This window comes from Carcharhinus amblyrhynchos, chromosome 7 (genome assembly GCF_965287045.1).
Source record: "Carcharhinus amblyrhynchos chromosome 7, sCarAmb.v2.hapA, whole genome shotgun sequence".
In the NCBI taxonomy this organism is placed as follows: Eukaryota; Metazoa; Chordata; class Chondrichthyes; order Carcharhiniformes; family Carcharhinidae; genus Carcharhinus; species Carcharhinus amblyrhynchos.
The window spans coordinates 103587993-103613100 of record NC_137330.1 but is presented as its reverse complement, the minus strand read 5'-3'; the positions used below and the strand labels follow the sequence as shown (position 1 = coordinate 103613100).

The 25108-nt window shown below is 43.1% G+C and overlaps 1 protein-coding gene across 3 annotated transcripts in view; it reads right to left on the bottom strand.

The window, feature by feature from the left end:
* armc2 (armadillo repeat containing 2) overlaps positions 1-25108 on the bottom strand; it is a 146177-nt gene that overhangs the window by 40120 nt on the left and 80949 nt on the right. For all 3 annotated transcript variants that reach the window (XM_080192867.1, XM_080192868.1, XM_080192869.1), the window contains 3 exons: positions 19157-19302; positions 5712-5811; positions 988-1318 (listed from right to left, as the gene is read on the bottom strand). In XM_080192867.1, coding sequence (XP_080048993.1) covers positions 988-1318; positions 5712-5811; positions 19157-19302 — 577 coding nt within the window. The remainder of the gene's footprint in view (positions 1-987; positions 1319-5711; positions 5812-19156; positions 19303-25108) is intronic.

Below are 25108 nucleotides of genomic sequence, written 5' to 3'. Positions count from 1 at the left end.
AAATCTGTCTAACTCCTCCTTAAATTTATACACTGTCCCAGCATCCACTGCACTTTGGGATAGCGAACTCCACAGATTCACAACCCTTTGGGAGAAGTAGTTTCTCCTCAACTCTGTTTTTAAATTTGCCATCCCTTATTCTAAGACTATGACTTCTTGTCCTAGAATGCCCACCAGCAGAAGGAACTGCTCCATGTCTATTTTATCCATATCTTTTATCATCTTGTATGCTCTCCCCTCATTCTTCTAAATTCCAGAGAGTATAGGCTAAACTGTTCAATTGCTATTCATATGACAAATCCCTCATCTCAATCTAGTGATCCTCCTTTGAACTGCATCCAAAGCCACTACATCTTTCCTCAAATAAGGGGACCAAAACTGTGCACAATACAGCCTCCCATATCTAACGAACGGAAAATAAAAGTACAAGGACAGACTCTACAGTATTTGTTGCTTTGGGCTAAATTGAAAACTTCTTTGAAGTTTTTCAGCAATATAAGAGAAGACATCGCTAGTACAAAATGATCCTGTACAAAAACAGCAGCCATAATGATTTTGGTTGGGGTTGATATAGAATTAGTAATAAAACCACTAAGAAAGCAGAGACATTGCAGTCTAATCTATATAATTAGGTTATAAAAAATTAACAACATAATAGAATATATTCATGGCTACCAAAAGGATTCAGATTATGTCCTATTTACTCAAAAAAGCATACTTCAATTTTTGGTTATCACAATTTCGAAATACATTATCATTGTTTACTTCCTGAGTACTGAAAGTTCAAATTTTAATCATACATCATATGTTGTTACACGAGAACAAGTTTCACTTCACCAATTGTAGGGCATTCTGAAATAAGTCGTACAATGCACAAATTTACTGAAGCTGCGTTTTAAACTGGTTTCAAATACAACTGTAGTCAAACAGTGGTTTGTTTAATTATGCATATGTGATGCACCAGATATTAGAACAATGCAAACTAACCTAGTACTTTGATAAGAAGATCCACACAAGTTTGGTTTCCAGACAACGCTGAGCCAACTTCAGTGTTTATCGACAAATTAGCAATCACTCTTATCAACTTTATTAGGATATCTTCCACCTCGGAGAATCTCTGGTTCTTGGTTTCATCCATTTCACTCTTGTTTTGTGTTTTCAGTGGCGTTATGTTTTCTTTAACATCTAGTTCATGGTACGTTTGAAAGAGAGTCAGTAAAGTTTCGACACAGTGTTTCTGCTTATAAAGCTGTTCTCTTGCTTTATTGTTCTTTGCAGTCATGTTTCCCAAAATAAAAACGACACGGACTACTAAATCCTAGTGGGAGAAAGACATTATGTAGATGTAAACTCTGAATAGTAAATTTTACTCTATAATACTACTTGTTCAGTTTTACATTCAGTCATAACCAATAAGGGGAAAGCATAACCTATTAAAATCTAGTTTCCATTTTAAGCTCATAAATGAGCATGGATGATAATGGAGGAGGCAATTTATTTTGTCCATCACCAATGTTGAAATTCGATGAGCTGAGTAGCCCAGTTCTGCTCCTATGTCTTATGGTCTTGAGGATCTTCATTGCACATTCATTTCATTAGAAGCGAGACTTTATCTTCTGGATTTATAATTTCTCATAGATTTTGGGGAGCATATGTAATAATAACCAGAAATGGACATTCTGCTCCTCTTGAAATGTTTATATTTAATTTGGAAAAAAATGAAAAGGGATCTATTTCTGACAGGGTTGGATAAACTGGACAAAGGAATGTTGTTTCCTCTGGCTGGAGGATCACAGTCTCAGGATACAGGGTAGGTCATTTAGCACCAAGATGAGGAGAAATTTGTTCACTCAGTGGGTAGTGAATCTGTGGACTTTTCAACCATGAAAGGTTCTGGAGGCCAAGTCACTGAATATATTTACTTAAGAAGGTAATAGATTTCTAGACTCTAAAGGTTTCAAAGGATATGGGGAGAGCACAGGAGTACAGCATTGAGTTGGAGGAGCAGGTTCAAAGGGCTGAATAGCCTTCTCTTGCTCCTATTTACTATGTTTCTAATATCCACCTGAACAGATCGATTGAATCTCTGTTTAACATCTCATCCAGAAGACAACACAGTAATATTGTCTACCCTAGATTATTCTTGTATTGGACATTTGAGGTTGTGATTCAGAGGCAAGGGTACAACCAAATAAAACATCATTAAAAAACAACTAGCTTATCATAACTTTATCATTTCTACTGATGTAATGACATTTGAAAGCACAAAAAGTATTACATAAAAATTTAAAAAGCAAATGTGCAAAAAAGACATATCACAAAAATGCTTTTCTTCATCCAGCTGTTGATATAAAATATGAGAAACATTAGAATTAAAAATTATAGGAAAGCACTGGTTCTAACAATTTAACCATGTCCCGAAGACAGTTGGACAAATAGGTAAGATGGTTAAGATAAATGAAGTAGTGAGTCCAGTTCTGACCACGACACTACAGGAAGGATGTGATTGCACTATAGAGTGCAGAGAAGATACACCAGGATATTGCCTGGGCTGGAGCGTTTTAGCTATGAAGACGTTGGCTAGGCTGGGATTATATTTAAGGTTTATATCAGCATCTTAATATGGAACCAAGCCACAAGTAGCATCTTGTCAGTATAGCCCTTAAAAGGATTGTCACAGCAGAAGAACAGGTTGACGCCATCACGTATTTTTACAGATTCTGCTTTATTATTACATCCCCAGAGAGAACTATACTGATGTCCTCCATATTCATTGTAGACTGCATTATAAGGGCTGATTTGGTGTATAATGCCTGGATACAAATAAGTTTTGTACTTGGAGAATTGTTAATTAAATTAAGATGGTTCAAAAGTATCCTATGAAAACAGAGATTAAAAGGTCCTCATACCAGACTGCCCTACAACACTCTGCAGCTGCTCAATACACAGTGACAGTGAGATGCTGAATGGTCTTTTGGGTGACACTGTATGCTCTCTTCAATATACAATGTCACAACACATCCTTTCTATTTGTAGGCCAAATTGGCTCATGTATGTTGGAGGATGTCTTGCTAATCTTTTGCAACTGATATTCCTTAAGAAGGCCACGCTCGACATAATCAGCTCAGAGTACATTGGAGAAGTGGAACAAGATAAGCTGAAGGTCTTACTTACAATGCTTTTCTTGTTATGTCCTTTGCTCCTCATTAGCTCACAACACTGGCATACACACAAACAAAACAGCATAACAGACTTTCTTAAAAACACCATTCTAACATTTATTCTTCTCCTGCTTCTATTGGCATGTCACAAGCAGGTACAGTGCCCTGAGGCTCGTAAGAAGTCAGCACATTACATCAGGCTGCATCACTCACTCCATTTATTACAATACCAGCTCAGGTACATCTACTGGCAGAGGACATGAATAATGAGTATAAGAAGTGTCACTGAGTGACGTACTAACAGCAACAAGTGGAGGTGGCAGTGCAGCCTGGGGATTTATATCTCAAAGCCCCTCTATATAAAAAAAACTTTCTACAACATCTGAGTAGCAGTAGTGGATTTAGATAGAGGAAGATTTCCCAGCACCAGTTTACTTTAGAACATGTGACAACTCTAGGGTCATCTGCAGAATAATTCCCAGTTGCAGTGGTTCGAGGGTCAGTCAGGGTGCTACTCATGAATGTCCAGATAACCTGGTTCAAACTACGTGCTAACTTGGCTGAATTCAATCTGTTGAGGGGCCAGATCAAGAGGCACTGAGCTCATTGATGGCCAGAGATCAACTGTCATACTTTGTGTCAGTTGTTTCACTTCCTGATTCCCCAAAAACTCTCCACCATCTACAAAGCTCATGTCAAGACTGTGATGGAATACTTTCCATTTACCTGGATGAATGCAGCTCCAACAATACTCAAAAGGCTTAACACCATCCAGGACAAAGCAACCCACTTAAATCACACCCCATCCATCATCTCAAACATACAATCCCTCCTCAGTTAATGTCCAGTGGCAATAGTGAGTGACATCTAGAAGATGCAACTTGCCACACTCCTTTGACAGTGCCTTCCAAACCTATGACTTCACCATCCTAGAAGGACAAGGTGAGCAGATGCGTGGGAACATCACTATCTGCAGGTTCCCCTCTAAGGCATTCACCACATTGTGTCTTGAAAACCACATTGATGTTCCTTCAATGTTGCTGCATCAAAATCCTGGAACTCCCTCCTTAAAATCACTGCAGGCATGAACTGCATCAGCAGGTCAAGAGGTAACTAACCACCATTTTCGCAAGGAGTGGCATGGTGGCACAGTGGTTAGTGCTGCTGACTCACAGCACCAAGGACCTGGTTTCAGTTCTGGCCTCAGGTCACTGTCTGAGCAGAGTCTGCACATACTCCCATGTCTGTGTGGGTTTCCTCCGGGTGCTCTGGTTTCCTCCCACGGTCCAAAGATGTGCAGGTTAGGTTGATTGACCATGCTAAGTTGACCCTAGTGTCAGGGGATTAGTGGGATAAATATGTGGCGTTATGGGAATAGGGCCTGGGTGGGACGGTAGAGAGCGTAGACTCGATGGGCCAAATGGCCCCCTTCTGCACTGTGGGGGTCCTATGATTCCATGAATTAGGGATGGGCAACAAATGGTGGCATAGCCAATAATGCCTACACCCTGTGAAAGAATAAAAAAAATACACTGGCCATGCTCAGGTAGTGCTGACCATCAAGAGCATTACTGGAGAAGTCATAGATGCAGTAGTTGTCTCAACATGGAGCAAGTAACAGATGATGTCCCAGAAAGTGGCAAGGGCCATGAAATTGCGTATCATTTACAGCACAGATAAAGGCCATTTCGCCCAACTAACCTGCGTCACTGCTCATACTGGAAGAGGATAATGATCACAGAATCCCTACAGTGCAGAGGAGGCCACTGAGTCTGCATCGACTCTCTGACAGAGCATCTTACCCAGGCCCTTGCCCAGCCCTATCCCTGTATTCCATTGACCATAGCTAATCCATCTAACCTACACATCTAGGGACATTAAGGGACAATTTACTACGGCCAATCCACCTAACCTGCACACGTTTGGAGTGTGGGAGGAAACCCATGCAGACACAGGGAAAATGTGCAAACTCCACACAGGAGTCACCCAAGGCCAGAAATGAATCCAGATCCCTGGAGCTGTGAGGCAGCAGTGTTAATCACTGTGCCATTATGCCAGGTACGGGGTAACCTTGTTGATTAAAGATTCTGTTTTAGCACTGGTTAAATAAAAGGATATGGGTAATAGAAAGTAATCAAAGAAGAAACTATAGTTAATCTACTGACTGTTAGATTACGAAGCTGAATCATTTGTTTCATGCTTACCAATCAAATGTGGGAATTCCTGGTTGCTATATAGCAGCAAGCAGAAGGTTAAATATTTACTCAAATGCACGAAACATTATACACTTTGCAGTCCTGAGTAAATCACAAATGCACGAAACATTATACACTTTGCAGTCCTATTTATATGTAATTTATTCCTTTGATCATCCAGGTTAAAACAGAAGAACACAGTAAAATGGAATAGCAACATCAAGCAGATCAACTGAAAAAAAAAGTTTGTCGTTATATAAGGAAAGTCATTGTGTTATATACATAGCAGCTAATGCCTGTTTCGCAGGCACTTGGGATGTTGAAACCCAGAACTTTCAGTCACAATAAAACTAACCTGCTTCCTTTGGTGTCTGTTGAGGATAACCAAAAATAATTGGTAACAGCTGGTGCATTCGGACAGTGCAAGACAACAGTCATTGTATGCTGAAAGTTTACTATAAATAGAAGAAAAATGGAAAGTTATTTGCGTTGTAACCCCGAGTGTTTTTACATGCAGTCAATATATGTCTCTGTTCTGCACCGTATTAACTTTCACAGTGAAGGTTTCTTGTACATAAAGGCGACTGGAATAGTGACAAAGGGGATGGAATTTGTCTGGTTTAGTGGTGGGTGGGAGTGGAAAATCTAGTGGGAGTCAAAAATTCAGAATTCACCAGCATGAAATCAAGTTGCAATTCTCCTAACAGCAGGTTAATGGTGGATTGGTCTTGCCCTTGGCCAGTGGTGTGAACGCAATTTGCATTTCTTTGCATTTCATGAATTCTCATTAAAACAGTTGCCTTCCAGTATCCTGCCTGGCATCATACCAGCGTGACATTACATTGGTCTACACCCAATTGTTTGCAATGCTTTGTGAGGATTTGTGACCTAATGAAGTCTGCAAGATTATAAGGGACATGGACAGACTGGATAGTCAGAAGCTTTTTCTCAGGATGGAACAGTCAATTACCGGGGGCATAAGTTTAAGGAGTGAGGGGCAAGGTTTAAAGGAGATGTGCAAGGCAAGTGTTTTACACAGAGGGTGGTGGGTGCCTGGAACTTTCTGCCGGGGGAAGTAGTGGAAGCAGATACGATAGAGACTTTTAAGGGCCGTCTGAACAAATACATGAATAGGATGGAAATAGAGGGATATGATCCCCGGAAGGATAGAGGGTTTCAGTTCAGATGGGCAGCATGGTCGGTGCAGGCTTGAAGGGCCGAAGGGCCAGTTCCTGTGCTGTAATTTTCTTTGTTTTTTGTCCTTTGAAACAAGCCTTTCTATCATGGTGCGGTGCTGCTCCTGATGCGCTGTATACCACCCTGCAAGGGCTGACTGAGTCTGCCCTCCATTTCCATGCCAAGCTGGTCTTCATGGATGGATCTATGGGCCCTCGTGTGACAAATTCTCAGATCATTACTGTGCCTGGGATTGGGGAGTGCAGGGGTCTCCTTCCTCCCCGGTGACAGCATTATGCTATGGGATTCATGAGCCACCACAACAAAGTCCGAAGTTCAGCCTGGGATAGACTGCAAGGGTGAGGCTGGGGGACGGGGAGTCTGATGAAGACAAGTGGAGCAATGTGGCAGGAAGATATGGGATTGGGGTGTGGTGGAGGTGAGGGCTTACAATGGCAGGCAGAGGGGCAAGGATGAAGGTGATGAACAATACAAGACAGTGGGAAGACCGAGAGGAGGGAAGCTGGAAGCCAGCAGGACTGGGTGAAATGCTTATGGGGACGGGTGTGGTCAAAGGGACAACATTGTTTACTGGAAGGGGAATGGACGAAGACTCCAGGTGCAGCGGGCTGTGGTCTAAGTGAAATATGAGGTCGGGGATAGGTGGTTGAATCGAGGAACAAATTCCTCCTTCAGGTTGCTAGCCTTTTTCCTCTGGGTTACTGACATCCTGCACAGTCTAATGAAGACTGGAGAGCTGCAGGGAGTGATACGAGTGTGCTGGGCTGGTGTTTAAGCGTGACATCAGGACCTTCAAACCCGCCAGGTGAATCGGAGGGAATTTGTCTGTGCGTAACTAAGAGGTTCCAAACACAGAATCCAGCACAGGATCCTGCCGTTCTGGCTAACGAAAAAGCTGCCATTGGAGCCACTTGCCACCACACTTGGTCTCAAAAATGGAAACTGCTGTTCTCAGATTTGATTCTGTTAGGGACACAGAAAGGCTTGTACAAACCACTTGGTTTACCAATAAGTCACAGATTTCCTATTGCCTAATTACATTCCAGCATATGAAAAGTAAATAAATTTATGTTGCATATGCTGTGCTCATAACTTTGAGCTGTTAAACATAATTTTATTAAATGCAAGTGTCAATCACAACCCCTCCAACAATTATTCTTGCTGTTCCCTTGCCAAAGTTGATTTGTAGTTCTGTGAAGTGTCCTTTCCAGTCCTCTTCCTTCCTGATGTTTTACTTGTTATCTTGAAAGACATCTCCTGCTTACATATCGCCTTTAATGTGGATGATTTTGGGGCATTAAATGGAGCATCATGGAGCAGTATTGCCCAACATCTAAAAATTATCAGTTTAACACCGATAATTTAGTAAAGAAAAATCACCAGTTTTCTTTAGAGCATGCATTTTTGGGCACCTCTGTGCCCCTGACTATAACTAATCAGTCCATCCATTTTGCCCAATTCTGCCCCAAAATCCATCCAGACATATTACTGCCTCCACAAAGTGATGAGTATCACTTAGTTCTGAGTATCACTAAGGTATCTCTGAGGCAAATACTGTCTTGAGGAGGCCATTTTGTTCGCTGCATTTTGATCTGTTTATTGCTTTGGGGGGTCTATCAGAAATCTAGCTGTTATTAATCAACACTGCAAAGGATAAAGTCTGTTGACTGACAGTGTGAATTTTTCTATTGGAATTATTCCATTCTGAAGTTATGAAAAGGAGGACAAGGATGATGTTAGAATAGACACATCTCGGACTGAGACATCATAGAAAATATTTGCTCTCTATACATTCATACCCATTCAGTAAGGCTTACAAACTAAGGTCTTATTTAAACATTTCAGAATGTCAGCACTTCAGAAGCCCGTGATTCTACCCAGAGGCTACTGGGCAAATAATTCAGCTACTAGCTGAAGATTGACAATGCATTTCTCACAAGAGAATCAAAGTCACCACAGCCTTGAATAACTTCTCAACTGGACTCTTTCAGGCAATATTTGTCACAAGTAAAGCAGTACTCACTGGTGCATCAAGAATGTAACTGATATAATCAGAGTCTGTAGCGACCACAATTCCACCCAGGCCCCACCCCTGCAATCCCTCGCACTTACCCAAGGTAGTCCCCCTGACGAGTACGGCCAATCCACCTAACCTGCACATTTTTGGACTGTGGGAGAAAACCGGAGCACCCAGAAGAAACCCATGCAGACATGGGGAGAATGTTCAAACTCCATACAGACAATAACCCAAGCCGGGAATCAAGCCCAGGTCCCTGGTGCTGTGAGGCAGCAGTGCTAACAACTGTGCCACCGTGCTTCGTTCAGGAGGGCTGCACAATTCACCTACTCCCTGAAGGGGAAAGAGAAGCAAAAAACCAGGGGCAATGAAGTTTTAGACTAGAAAAGTACCCACAGTCCTTTAGCTTTATCAGAAGGATAATCTTTCATTCCACTAAGGTGCAGCTAGTGTGTGATGTTAATCACTTTATCCTACATATGAATGTCTGAAATGCAGGAAGCTGTCATGATGTGATTATCTATCGTATCAGCCCTCATGATTTGGAGCACTGTTAGCTGAACAAATCTTTGCTTATTGTTTCACAGACAGAAAGGAACAACAGAAATAACGAGGCCCAATCAAGTATAAAAGTCAAAGAGCTACTATTCTTAGCACAGCGTAAAATCAAGTATTCCAAGAAATATTGCAGTTGCCTGGATAGCTGCTGGGTGAGACATTATGATGTTGCCCAGAAAGCACCTCCAGAATAATTGCTGTTTTCTGCAGACTACATAATGTTAAAATGAAGAAAGATTTGCTGGCCCCAGAAATTAAAAATGACGATCGGGAAGGAGCAGAGCACTTTCATTCCCACAATGGGAGCAGAAAAGAAAAGCCATGGACACAGCTTGTAACCCAGTGATTCCAAATAAAGTCACTTAACACTTGCTTGCTCTTCCCTAACTAAAGTTCCTTGCTGCCAAAGACTTCTGCTTTAAAGGCAATACACTACATTTCTTCTGCCATCAAACAAGATTCAAAAATTGAAAGCATGTGTAGAATGTGTTCAAGCTCTGTTTTCTTACCCCAAAGATTGACAGAAAGTCCATTCACCTCATACATAACTGCTAATTAAACTATACCTATCCCTTATGCCAGCTACTTTTTTGACCAAGATCTTCATTTTCTACTTCTATTTGGTGCACCACGAGTAATTTTTTTTTCATTTATTCATAGGTAGTGATCATGGCTGGAAAGGCCAACGTTACCTATCCCTACATCCCAGAGCATTTAAGGACGTGGTTTTAGAAATAGCGGATGCATTGGTGATCATCTTCCAGGATTCTATAGACTCTGGAACAGTCCCTGCTGATTGGAGGGTAGCTAATGTCATTCCAATATTCAAAACAGGAGGTAGAGAGGAAACAGGGAATTATAGACCAATAAGCCTCACAGTGGTAGTGGGGCAAACTCTTGAATCCGTTATCAAGAACTTCATAGTGGAGCATTTAGAAAGCAGTGGCAGGATCAGACAGAGTCAGCATGAATTATGAAGGGGAAATCATGCTTGATAAATCTGTTGGAATTCTTTGAAGATGTAGAGTAGAGAAGGTGCAAATGTAGAGCTGACAAATGTAGAGTCCGTCGATGTGATATATTTGGACTTTCAGAAAGCATTTGACAAAGTCCTGCATAAGAGATTATTGTGCAAGATTAAAGCACATGGGATTGGGGGAAATGTATTGAGATGGATAGAAAACTGGATGGCAGAGAGGAAACAAAGGTTAGGAATTAATGGGTCCTTTTCAAATTGGCAGGCATGAACTAATGGGTGCCACAGGGATTGGTGCTGGGACCCCAGCTATTCACAATGTATTTTAAAGATTTGGATGAGAGAATAAAATGTAACATCTCAAAGTTTGCAGATGATACCAAGTTGGGGGGGGAAGGTGAACTGTGACAAGGATGCAGAGATCCTTCAGCATGATCTGGACAGACTGGGTGAATGGGCAAATTAATGGTAGCTACAGTTTTATTTGGATAAATGTGAGGTTTTTCACTTTGGAAGCAAAAACAAAAAGGCAGGTTACCACCTGAATGGCTGTAAATTGGGAGAGGGAAGTGTGCAGCGGAGTGTCCTTATGCACCAGTTGCTGAAGGTAAGCACGCAGGTGCAGCAGTTGGTAAAGAAAGCAAACGGTACGTTGGCCTTCATTGCGAGAAGTTGAGTACAGCAGCAGGGATGTGTTGTTACAATTATACTGGGCCTTGGTGAGGCCACACTTAGAATATTGTATGCAGTTTTGGTCTCCTTTTCTGAGGAAGGATGTTCTTTCTCTCGAGGGAGTGCAGTGAAGGTTTACCAGGCTGAATCCAGGGACAGTGGGACTGATGCATGAGGTGAGATTGACAAGGTGAGGACTGTTTTTACTGGAAGTCAGACAAATGGGGGGTGGGGGGGTGGAAATCTCATAGAGACTTATAAAATTCTAACAGGACTAGACAGGGTAGATGCAGGGAGGATGTTCCCAATGGTGGGGGAGTCCAAAACCAGAGGTCACGGTCTGAGGATTCAAGGTAGACCATTTAGAGCAGAGGTGACCTGGCAACCCTTAACTGCAAGCATTGCCAACAGGAAGGAAGTTAACATCTAAAAACTATGCCTGGCAGATATAAAGGAGAGCTGGAGGCAGGAGGTGATCAGTGCACTGATGCAGGAATTCTTGGTGGGATTGTGCAAGTGGGCTAAATAAGTCTACAACCCAAAATGCTGTGTGAATAGCTGCATGAAATGCTAAAGAGCTGAGTGTTTTGCCAGAAGTGTCCATAGCGTGAACCAAGGTGTTAGTGATTGGTCAGTTGAAAAGGAAAACTGGAGAGCTACATCATCAGGATTCTCATGATCTGAGTAGGAGAGAGTATATGCATAAGAACATAAGAAATAGGCGCAGGAGTAGGCCATCTAGCCCCTCGAGCCTGCCCCGCCATTCAATAAGATCATGGCTGATCTGAAGTAGCTCAGTTCCACTTTCCCGCTTTCTCCCCATAACCCTTAATCCCCTTGCCTACCAAAAACCTATCTACCCGCATCTTAAATATATTTAGCGAGGTAGCCTCCACCACTTCAACGGGCAGAGAATTCCAGAGATTCACCACCCTTTGAGTGAAGAAGTTCCTCCTCAACTCCGTTCTAAACTGCCCCCCCTTATCTTGAGGCTGTGCCCTCTAGTCTTTCTGTCCTTTCTGAGTGGGAAGAACCTCTCCACCTCTACCCTATCCATCCCCTTCATCATCTTATACGTCTCAATAAGATCCCCCCTCACCCTTCTAAACTCCAACGAGTACAAGTCCAGTGTATTCAGTCTCTCTTAGTTCAACCCCCTCAGCTCTGGTGTCAGCCTAGTGAACCTCCTCTGCACTCCCTCCCAAGGCCAAAATATCCTTGCGCAAGTGCGGCGACCAAAACTGCACACAGTACTCCAGCTGCGGCCTCACCAGTGCCCTGTACAGTTGCAGCAAGACCTCCCTGCTTTTATATTCAATCCCCCTTGCTATGAAGGCCAGCATCCTATTTGCCTTCCTGATCACCTGCTGCACCTGTAGGCTGGGTTTTTGCAATTCATGCACAACGACCCCCAATCCCTCTGCACCGTAGCATGCTGCAGCTTGCCAAAGTGGATAACCTCACACTTGCCAACATTGTATTCCATCTGCCAGGTCCTCGCCCACTCGCTCAGCCTATCTAGATCCCTCTGCAGACTTTCCACACCCTCCGCACAATTTGCTTTTCCACTTATCTTCGTGTCATCAGCAAATTTCGACACCCTACACTCAGCTCCCTCCTCCAGATCATCTATATGAATGGTAAATAGCTGAGGCCCCAACACCGATCCCTGGGGCACTCCACTAGTCACCAACCGCCAATCCGAATAGCACCCATCAACACCCACTCTCTGCCTCCTATTAGACAGCCAATCCTCTATCCACGCTAACACCTTACCCCCAACTCCATGCCTCCTAACCTTCTGTAACAACCTTTTGTGCGGCACCTTATCAAACGCCTTCTGAAAATCGAGAAACACCACATCCACCGGTTCCTCTCCGTCCACCGCACGAGACACATGCTCACAGAATTCCAATAAATTCGTCAGACACGACTTCCCCTTAACGAATCCGTGCTGCGTCTGCTCTATCAAACAATTCTTCTCAAGATGCCTCGCTATTTCTTCTTTGATAACGGATTCAAGCATTTTTCCTACATCAGACGTTAAACTAACCAGCCTATAATTCCCTGCCTTTTGCCTGCTACCCTTTTTAAACAGCGGCGTAACATTAGCCGTTTTCCAATCTTCCGGCACTTCCCCGGAATCCAGCGAGGTTTGGAAAATAATCACTAAGGCATCCACTATCACCTCTGCCATTTCCTTCAGAACCCTGGGATGCATTCTATCCGGTCCTGGGGACTTGTCCACCATCAGTCCCACTAGTCTGTCGAGCACCACCCCTCTAGTGACAGTGATCGCATTCAATAAACCTAACCCACATATCTTTGGACTGTGGGAGGAAACCAGGGCACTGGAGGAAACCCATGCAGACACGAGGAGAATGTGCAAACTCCACACAGACAGTGACCCGTCTTATTGATGACAGTGATATCTGTGAAGTATGGGGGTAAAAACTGTTGTCAGATAGGACTTCTGATCTACTCTGCAATAAATAAAAAGTATATTGTGGAACTATGTAATACCATACATGCTGAAGTAGAATGCTTGTGGTTGTTTAACGTATCGAATATATAAAGTGAAATCTATCTTTTTTATTTGAGGTACCATGAGCCAATTAAGTCATGCTTAATTTGGTTTGGTTCTGGTTTGTGTTTAAAAAAAGTTACAAAATGTGGTATCTTTTTGGCAATTTCTTCATGTGTGTATCATTCAGTAAATTAGGTCATACTAATTTACAGCTTCCTACGGGATAATAACACTTGATAATATCAGACGGCATGGTAGCACAGCGGTTAGCACTGCTGCCTCACAGCTCCAGGGACCTGGGTTCAATTCCCGGCTCGGGTCACTGTCTGTGTGGAGTCTGCACATTCTCCTCGCGTCTGCATGGGTTTCCTCCAGTGCTCCGGTTTCCTCCCACAGTCCAAAGATATGTGGGTTAGGTTTATTGGCCATGCTAAAATTGCCCCTTAGTTTCTGAGATGTGTAGGTTAGAGAGATTAGCGGGTAAATATGTAGGGATATGGGAGTATGGAATGGGTGGGATTGTGATCGGTGCACACTCGATGGGCCAAATGGGCTCTTTCTGCACTGCAGGGTTTCTATGATTCTACGGGTGACAACACCTTCTACCACTTTGCTAACTGTCAAGAGCAGATTGTTTGGGCAATAGTTGGGTGGATTGAATTAGTCCTGCTTTTTGTGGACAGGATGTAGCTGACCAATTTTCCACATTATCAGGTAGATAGATACTATTGTTGTATAAGTGTGTTAGGGGCACAGCCAGTTAGGATGTTGTCAGGGTCCATTGTATTTACTGTTATCCACTGCATTCAGCTATTTCTTGATATCACACTTGAGTGAATTGAATCCACTGAAGACTGGCACCTATGATGGTGAGAACTTCAGGACAGGGCCGAGATAATCATCCACTAGACACTTCTGATTGTTGCAAATGCTTCAGCCTTGATTTTACACTGATGTATTAGGATTGGGATGTAGAGCCTCTTCTTGAGGTCTCTTTTTAAATTAGCCACTACCAATCATGACTGGATGTGGCAGGACTGCAGAACAATAGCTGCCTGGGAAGGGTGCCCCGGAGCTTAAAGAGATCTGAGGTGATGTATTAGTGAAACAACTATTCCAGAGGAGTCAGCTTCTTGGGAGTGCCAAGGATGTCTGAAGTTCCCTCAGTAATGGACATTGGAGAGAGTCCAAGGAGAAATGGTGACATTTGTGATCACTCTTTGAAGACAACCAGTACAGGACAATAGCTCAGATGTGCTACTGTTCAGTTACATCAGAGACTGACTAGTCCCTATTGAGCTAGGAAAGCCCTGTGGAAGTGTTCATGATGTGGAGATGCCGATGTTGGACTGGGGTAAACACATTAAGAAGTCTCAGAACACCAGGTTAAAGTCCAAAAGGTTTATTTGGCAGCAAAAGCCACTAGCTTTTGGGCCTCTGATTCTTCGTCGTGTTCATTGCAGCTAATGAAGCAGTGATCACTGACACTCTAGTGCTTCAGAAATCTCCTGGGTATCATTGACTATAAGGTGTGCTGTATGTCACAGGAAACTCTCTACAATATATAAGCTCACGCTACTTTACCATCATCTCAATCATATCACACTGCCTGTAACAAGATTAATGATCCCTAATCAGCTCTCTCTGCAAGCTATTAAACATCTAATTCAATGAGGAAGAAAAGCTCAATCACATGAGAAATAGCAAAAGCAAAAATGCATACACAACACCAATTCATTGCAGAACACCAATGACTCATACAGTGTATAACTTCAGCTGATTTATTTTCATTACTTTCCAACTCACAGCTTGTGTAAGGACAGCAGAATAATGGGGAAGTATTTTTGTAACATTTTTACTAGCAAGGCAGACCATCTTCTTAAAATAGAAGTGTCCCTTACTTGAGGTTACTTATTGGGCATAAGAAACTCAAGAAAGTTACTGAACAATATAATTTTCTTTTTATATTTTAACTGCAGTGTAGGGTAGTAATAGTATAATATAATGAGTTAACTAAGGACCTATACACAAGTCAAAGGGTAAGTGTACTTGTTAAACACTGCATCTGGTTCAGCTCTTCTATCCAGATTGAAGTTTGAAATGGCTCATGTAATCTTTCTGACTGGCTACAGCAGTTATCATAGCTTCTTTTTATATAAGAGGTTGAAATGTAATCAAGTCTCCAAGAACTTATTGTCCCTATTTAGTTTTAACTCAGCTGAATTAACATACAGGAGGAGCATTTGAGGACTCTGGGTCTGAACTTGATGGAGTTCAAAAGGATGAGGGGGGGATCTCATTGAAACAAGGCCTGGATAGAGTGGATGCAGGGAAGATGTTTCCATTAGTTGGAGAGACTAGGACCTAGGTACGTTTGACAAGGTACCTCACAAGAGGTTATTGCAGAAGGTCAGGGGACATGGAGTTGGGGGTAGGGTGTTAGAGTGGATAGAGGATTGGTTGTCAAATAGGAGGCAGAGAGTGAGGGTCAATGGGTGCTATTCGGATTGGCGGTTGGTGACTAGTGGAGTGCCCCAGGGGTTGGTGCTAGGGCCTCAGCTATTTACCATTTATATAGATGATCTGGAGGAGGGAACCGAGTGTATGGTGTCGAAATTTGCTGATGACACCAAGATTGGTGGAACGGCAAATTGTGCGGAGGGTGTGGAGAGTCTGCAGAAGGATCTAGATAGGCTGGGCGAATGGGCCAGGAACTGGCAAATGGAATTTAATGTTGGCAAGTGCGAGGTGGTCCACTTTGGTAGGAATAATGGTAGGAAGGATTATTACTTACGTGGCAAAAAACTGCAGCAGGCGACGGTGCAGAGGGACCTCGGGGTCCTTGTGCATGAGTCGCAAAAACCCAGCTTGCAGGTGCAGCAGGTGGTCAGGAAGGCAAATGGGATGCTGGCCTTCATAGCGAGGGGGATTGAATATAAAAGTAGGGAGGTCTTGCTGCGGCTGTATAGGGCATTGGTGAGGCCGCAGCTGGAGTACTGTGTGCAGTTTTGGGCGCCGTACTTACGCAAGGATATTTTGGCCTTGGAGGGAGTGCAGAGGAGGTTTACTAGGCTGATGCCGGAGTTGAGGGGGTTGAGCTATGAGGAGAGGCTGAATAAACTAGGCTTGTACTCGTTAGAGTTTAGAAGAATGAGGGGAGATCTCATTGAGACGTATAAGATGATGAATGGGATGGATAGAATAGAGGTGGAGAGACTCTTCCCGCTCAGAAAGGACAGTAGGACTAGGGGGCACAGCCTCAAGATAAGGGGGGGGCGGTTTAGAACAGAGTTGAGGAAGAACTTTTTCACTCAAAGGGTGGTGAATCTCTGGAACTCTCTGCCCGTTGAAGTGGTGGAGGCTGCCTTGCTAAATATTTTTAAGACGCGGGTTGATGGGTTTTTGATAAGAGAGGGGATTAAAGGTTATGGGGAGAGGGCGGGAATGTGGAACTGAGTCACGACAGATCAGCCATGATCTTACTGAATGGCGGGGCAGGCTCGAAGGGCTAGATGGCCTACTCCTGCTCCTATTTCTTATGTTCTTATGTTCTTATCTGAGGGCACAGCCTCTGAATAAAGGGATGACCCTTTAGAACCAAGATGAAGAGGATATTTTTGAGCCAGAGGGCAGTGAATGTGTGGAATTCATTGCCACAGAAGGCTGTGGAGGCCACATCTTTGAGTTAACTTAAGACAGAGATAGATAGGGGATCAAAGGTAATGGAGAAAAGGCGGGAGAATGGGGATGAGAAACATATCAGCCATAATTGAATGGTGGAGCAGACTCGACAGGCCGAATATCCGAATTCTGCTCCTATATCTTATGGTCTTAATTATATATTAATTTGTTTTTCTTATAGATCATGAAAATGTATTGTAAAATAACAAGAAAATATTTATCTTGATAGACTAAAAATAGCTGAAGCAGATTAAAGTATGCTTAAACTCAGAAGAGAAAGAGAAACACCAATAGCAGTTTCAATGAGTCATTTGCATGTGCATAAAGTAGAACAGGGGAAAGTTTCTCATGTCGGGGAGGAATAATTGCAGATCTACTGTCAGCTTCCAATACCATTCTGCAGCTGCCTGAGAAGAAATAAATGCAAATCACAGTACTATAACCCCAATTACAAAGAGCATTCAATTTAAAGTCTGCCACTCCATATTTAGAGGATATAAATGTGTCTATTAACAATGATTAATACTGTAATAAAAATAGAAAATGCTGCAAATACCCAGATTAGTCAACACCCATGGAGAGAAACATAGCTAACATTTTGTCAAGTCATTGACCTGAAACATTGCTTAGAAATTGGACAGGCATGTAATTTGGGCACAGGGGCTGCAATTACCTGTCCGCACTCATTAAGATTGTGGCGAGCAATATGAAAATTTGGTGTGCCAACCTCACTGAATGGTGGTAGCATTAGACCAAGTAGGTCCCACACTATTGTCTTCTGCTAAATGCTACCTGGGGGGAGAGAAGGGGATGAGGCAGGGGAGACATCATTATCAAAAATCCAAGCCTGCGAAGAGTTAACCACATTGCTGTGCATCTGGAGTCACATGTAGGCCAGACTTGGAATGAATGGCAGATTTCCTTCCCTGAAGGACATTGTTTTGTTTTTCGAATTTCCGCTTTCAGACACCCAAGAATTGCTGCCTATCCACCCCCAGAATCTAAGGCAGGAGGAGAGAGAGCAACATCATGATACTGAGAAAGAGGCCGCATTACTTGATTTGAAACTCGCAGCCTCCAGCTCAGATTTTGGCATTGAATGTACACTAGAGGCTAGTTGGAATCAGCACATTGTGAATCACCAGGCACGAGTGGGTCACAGCCAGATTAAAAAGTGAAGGATGGTCTGTTTGCCAGCTTTTCAGGGTGAGATTGCAAACAAGTTATTCCATAAAGGACTTAGAAAACATCAATGGGGCAGTATGCAGGAAAGCATTCACAGGCATGAACAATGAGATGCTGGGTGCTTTGGCTGGCTGGAAGGACAACAGTCTGTCATCATCAAGGAACATGGATGAATCCGGCTCCGACCCTCTCCAAAGCAGCTGCTCATCTCCCTGTTAACCTGAAGATGCAGAGGAACTAGACTGCTGTCTTTTTATACAAGTTATTCCGACAAGGCTACCGTAAATCAAGGAGATCTGACCTAAAGAAGCACTCTAGAGTATTTTACATTGCAGTGAAAAAAGTTGTCAAAAATTACTGTCTCCCCCATTTGGGTGTGTAGTACTTTTAGGAAAGTTAGTGGAGAGCTCACTTTGCAAAGTGATGAAGGCCAACGTACACAAGGCATGGTCTACATTTGGAATCCTGGCTGTGTGACCTCAGGATAGCACCAACTCAAAGCCTTCCAACAGACAAAATTCTGATACAACGCTGCAAGAGCTGTGCAGAGAGCAGCTGGTGGCATATCATGCCCCAGAGATGCAGTGGTAGGCCATTGTAGTGCCGCATGACTGAATTCCTAGCCTGTTAAGTCTGTCTTTTCTTTCCACAGATGCTGTAAGACCTGTGGATTATTTCTAGTATTTTCTGTTTTGATTTCAGATTTCCTATATCCATGTTATTTTGCTTTTCTACCAAAACATTCAAAATTGTGAATTTAAATAGAGCAGGTTATTTTAGTGTTTGTGCCTCACATCTTTATCGAGTTCTTTTGAACACATAAAAAAAAGTGTAGTTTCTAATCTAGACACTCCGTTCTAATTTGCTGGAAAGTATGAGCACAGCTCTATAAAGTTTAAAGCAAAATAGAATTCAATTCTGAGCTAATTTGTCAATCAAATTATTTGAAGGTTCTAACAATTGTCATAAATGTTTTTACCCTTTTACCTGAATATTCTGGCTACGTTAGTACAGATGTCTTTATCATTAATGTGTTGTTCCAGTAAAACACAGAGTTCCAATAGCGCTCCAGTGCTTAGGAATTTGGACCGGGACTGAGGCAGGTCTGCCAAATTTCTCAGAGTAGCTGTGACCTTCCAGTGAGAAAATAACAAATCATTCAAAAACTTGCAATTGTTCATAAAACTTAAGATACACTAAGAAGATTGTTTAAAAAAAGTTACATTGTAACTTGTAACATTTTAAGGACACATTATAATAAAAGCATTTAATAGAATTATGGACAACTTTAAAGGCAGCTTCGTTAAGACTGAAAACACCTGGCACCAGAAACTAAAGACTAGTCTCCCTAACTACATGATGTTGCAATTCTCCTTACTCTCATTTACAACTACCTGACAACAATCTGACTTCATTTTAAATAACTTAGTTTACTAAACTCCTCATCTCAACGTGCAGAAATGGAATTACTTTATTGACACGCTGATCACTCTGCTTTTAGTGTCAACAAAAATCATGGCTTTTTGAATATCCCACTTCTATACAAGGAGATGGAGTTTAAAATCTAACCTTAATCAAATTGAGCTGGGCTGTTGTCTCAGTGAGGCTGCTAGGTGGAGTTTTCCCATATCTGTGGGAGACAAATTTCAGAACATGTCCTTTCTGCTGCCAGGTGTTCACAGAAACAGTGTACATCATGAATGCTGCAACCCAGACCATCTGATCTTCTACTTGTCAATGTAAATAATCAAAAAAGAAAAATCGACCAAAACTTAGTTATGGAAGCAGGTTGGTTGCTTAGAAGCAGCCCACATCCATATTTAACAGGATGTGGATAACACTCAGACTTGGGTTGATAAGTGGCAAGTAACACCTGCAGCACACAAATGCCAGGCAATAGCCATTTCCAACCAGAAAGTCAATCTAACCATTTTCCATAACACTCAACATTATTGCCATCACTGAGTCCCTTACTATTAACATTCTGGATTATTAGTATTTATGAGAAAGTTAACTGGACCAGCCAGAAATTCTGTGGCTACAAGTACAAACTAGAGGCTGGGAATTCTGCAACAAGGAACTTGCCTCGAGTCCCCAAAGCTTGTCTACCATTTACAGCCACCAGGCAGAATTGTGATAGAATATTCTCCACTTGCCAGGATGAGTGCAGCTCCAACAACATTCAAGAAATTCAACACAGTCGAGGACAAACACACTCCACCGCCTTGAGCCAGGAAATGGCAAATGGAATTTAATGTTGGCAAGTGCGAGGTGGTCCACTTTGGTAGGAATAACGGTAGGAAGGATTATTACTTACGTGGAGAAAAACTGCAGCAGGCGACGGTGCAGAGGGACCTCGGGGTCCTTGTGCATGAGTCGCAAAAACCCAGCTTGCAGGTGCAGCAGGTGGTCAGGAAGGCAAATGGGATGCTGGCCTTCATAGCGAGGGGGATTGAATATAAAAGTAGGGAGGTCTTGCTGCGGCTGTATAGGGCATTGGTGAGGCCGCAGCTGGAGTACTGTGTGCAGTTTTGGGCGCCGTACTTACGCAAGGATATTTTGGCCTTGGAGGGAGTGCAGAGGAGGTTTACTAGGCTGATGCCGGAGTTGAGGGGGTTGAGCTATGAGGAGAGGCTGAATAAACTAGGCTTGTACTCGTTAGAGTTTAGAAGAATGAGGGGAGATCTCATTGAGACGTATAAGATGATGAATGGGATGGATAGGATAGAGGTGGAGAGACTCTTCCCGCTCAGAAAGGATAGTAGGGCTAGGGGGCATAGCCTCAAGATAAAGGGGGGGCGGTTTAGAACGGAGTTGAGGAGGAACTTCTTCACTCAAAGGGTGGTGAATCTCTGGAATTCTCTGCCCGTTGAAGTGGTGGAGGCTGCCTCGCTAAATATTTTTAAGACGCGGGTTGATGGGTTTTTGATGAGAGAGGGGATTAAGGGTTATGGGGAGAGGGCGGGAATGTGGAACTGAGCCACGACAGATCAGCCATGATCTTATTGAATGGCGGGGCAGGCTCGAATGGGCTAGTTGGCCTACTCCTGCTCCTATTTCTTATGTTCTTATGTTCATTCACTTCCTCCACTACTGATGCACAGTGACAGCAGTGTGCAGCATCTACAAGATGCACTATAGCAACTCACCAAGACTCCTTTGATAGCATCACCCCAAACCTTGTGAGAGATTCCCATAATGACTGCTAAATCGTGCGTGAACCCAAATGCTAATCTCAATGGCGAGATTTGAGCTTCCTCATCCCTGTTGTTGCCATGATTTGGTTCACACCTGATACACGTACTTTTTAATCAGTTATATCATTAAAGAGTTTGGTACCTACCAAACTACACCATACACTTTCAGCACTGGAACTGAAGGACTTCTGATCAATAAGGGAATTAAAGGTTATGGGGAGCAGGCGGGTAAGTGGAACTGATCCACTTCAGATCAGCCATGATCTTATTGAATGGCGGGGCAGGCTCAAAGGGCTAGATGGCCTACTCCTGCTCCCATTTCTTATGTTCTAGCTTCTGGTCTTTTGACTGACTGGAAGATCTTGTAGGTGGGACACTTTACCCCAGGCAAAAGCAGGCCTGATTAATATAATATTCCCCAGCCAGTTGAGGTATGTTTGCCCCTCAATTTTCCCACTGAGATGGGGATGGGGTCACCAATTCCATGTAAAAGCCCAGCCTCAGGTCCAACATTTTAAAAGGTGGATGTTAGCAGAACATAAAACACAGACAATAGGAACTGACTAGGACAATATAAAGCAAATGGAGTGGTAGCTAACAGAATATTCAATTCAAATGTGGGGTTAAATGACGGATAGCATCTGTTTTTACCCCAGAGCACATGGTAGCACTTTGTAGATCTGAAATGGAGACTCCCACAAGAGAGGCCCTAAAGAGTTCATGAATAGATGTGAAATTAGCATTACAGAAATATAGGGTGCCATGTTTGCTAGAGTGGTCTGTTCCAGCCTCTAAGTGATTTCCAGGATCAGATACGAAGTAGTGGTCAGAGATTATTTTGTCAGTGATCTACAGCAGCAAGGCGATGAGAGATTATATGATATGAGTAGGAGTGTTTATATTGTGATAGGTTTTGAGAAGCAGCAGGCGACGGTGCAGAGGGACCTCGGGGTCCTTGTGCATGAGTCGCAAAAACCCAGCTTGCAGGTGCAGCAGGTGGTCAGGAAGGCAAATGGGATGCTGGCCTTCATAGCGAGGGGGATTGAATATAAAAGTAGGGAGGTCTTGCTGCGGCTGTATAGGGCATTGGTGAGGCCGCAGCTGGAGTACTGTGTGCAGTTTTGGGCGCCGCACCTGCGCAAAGATATTTTGGCCTTGGAGGGAGTGCAGAGGAGGTTTACTAGGCTGATGCCGGAGTTGAGGGGGTTGAGCTATGAGGAGAGGCTGAATAAACTAGGCTTGTACTCGTTAGAGTTTAGAAGAATGAGGGGAGATCTCATTGAGATGTATAAGATGATGAATGGGATGGATAGGATAGAGGTGGAGAGACTCTTCCCGCTCAAAAAAGACAGTAGGACTAGGGGGCACAGCCTGAAGATAAAGCGGGGGCGGTTTAGAACGGAGTTGAGGAGGAACTTCTTCACTCAAAGGGTGGTGAATCTCTGGAACTCTCTGCCCGTTGAAGTGGTGGAGGCTGCCTCGCTAAATATTTTTAAGACGTGGGTTGATGGGTTTTTGATAAGAGAGGGGATTAAGGGTTATGGGGAGAGGGCGGGAAAGTGGAACTGAGCCACGACAGATCAGCCATGATCTTATTGAATGGCGGGGCAGGCTCGAAGGGCTAGATGGCCTACTCCTGCTCCTATTTCTTATGAGAAAGGTGTCATTGGGAATTCAAGGGCAAAATTTCATGGTGAGACCATAAAATGTGATGAGCCATTCAAAAGTCTATTGATTTCAGTGGGACCATGAAATCTCACCAATGGGAGGGGCTGTATAATTCCACCTCAAGAGAGGGGCGGAGGAAGTTCAGATGTAAAGTGAAATTACTAAGTTGCTCAATGCAGAAATTGAGATTAAATACAATGGAAACACAAAATAGATAGCTTTTATAAAACCACAAAGCAGCTGAACTAGTGCAACAAATAGTCAGCCTTTTGCTTCTGCAGAACTTCAAGGGAAATATGATCTGTTACACAAATTGAATCTTTTCTGACTACATCTAGTGTGCAGATAAAGCGAGTTAGTGTGCTTTTGACTTTTTGTGCCAGTTTGTTTCTCATCTTCAGCCTGCATTGCTGGCTAGCAGCAGAGCAAAGAGGGCCGAATGTATAAGTCTCTCCCTGTCAGTACACAGCCTCTCCATCAGCGAGTTCTCAGCTGTGACTCCTCATAGTGACATGTGGAAACTGGGGCTCTTGTGGCCCCATGCTGGAACTTAAGAGGAGATTTGGCATGCAGACATATGGGTTGGGATTTTAGTCTCGCTCACCTTGATACCTTAAAATTCCACCCGAGGTCATAGAGTCACAGCTTGAAAACAGGCTCTTTGGCCCAACTTGTCCATGCCACCTTTCTTTTTAAACCTCGAAGCTAGTTCCTATTGCTCGCATTTGGCCCATAGCCCTCTGTACCCATTTACCCATATAATTGTCTAAACACTTTTTGAAAGATAAAATTGTACCCTCCTCTACTCCTATGTCTGGCAGCTGGTTCCAGACACTCACCACCTCTATGTGAAAAAATTGCCCCTCTGAACACTTTTGTCTCTCTCCTCTCTCACCATATACCTACGTCCTCTAGTTTTAGACTCGCCTACATTTGGGAAAAGATACTGACACTCCAGAGAAAAAAGGCCTAGTGTACCCAGCCTCTTCTTATAACTCAAACCATCAAGTCCTATTAGAATCCTAGTAAATCTTTTCGGCAGTCTTTCTAGTTTAATAATATATTTTCTATAATAGGGTGACCAGAAATATACACATTACCCCAAGTGTGGCCTTATCAATGTCTTGTACAACTTCAACAAGATGTTCCAACTCCTGTATTCAATGTTCTGACTAATGAAACCAAGCGTGCCGAATGCCTTCTTCGCCACTCTGTCCACCTGTGACTCCACTTTCAAGGAGCTATGAATATGTACCCCTGAATCTCTTTGTTCTGTAACTCCCCCCAGTGTCCTATCATTAACAGAGTAAGCCCTGCTCTGGTTCAATCTACCAATATGCATCACTTTGTATTTATCTAAATTAAACTCCATCTGCCATTTGTCAGTCCTCTGGCCCAACTGATCAAGGTCCCGTTGCAATCCAAGATAGCCTTCTTCGCTGTCCAATATGCCACCAATCTTGGTGTCATCTGCAACTTACTAACCTTGCCTCCTATATTTTCATCCAAATCATTAATATAAATAACAATTAACAGTGAACACAGCACTCACCCCTGTGGCACAACGCTGGTCACAGGCCTCCAGTTTGAAAAACACCTCTGTACAACCACCCTCTGGCTTCTGTCATCAAGTCAATTTTGTATCCATTTAGCTATCTCACCCTGGATCCTATGAGATTTAACCTTATGTGACAACCTAACATGTGGTATCTTGTCAAAGGCCTTGCTAAAGTCCATGTAGATAACATCAACTACAGTGCCCTCATCTACCTTCTTGGTTACCCCTTCAAAAAAATTAAATCTTTGAGACATGGTTTCCACTCACAAAGCCACGCTGACTGTCGCTAATCAGTCCTTGCGTCTCCAAATGCATGTAGAACCTGTCTCTCAAATAACTTCCAACAACTTAGCCACCACAGATGTGAGCCTGTAGTTCCCAGGCTTTTCCTTGCAGCCCTTTTTAAACAAATGCACAACATTTGATACTTTCCAATCTTCAGGCACCTCATCTGTGACTATCGATAATTCAAATATCTCTGCTAGAGGACCCGCATTCCGATCATAGTGTGTAAAC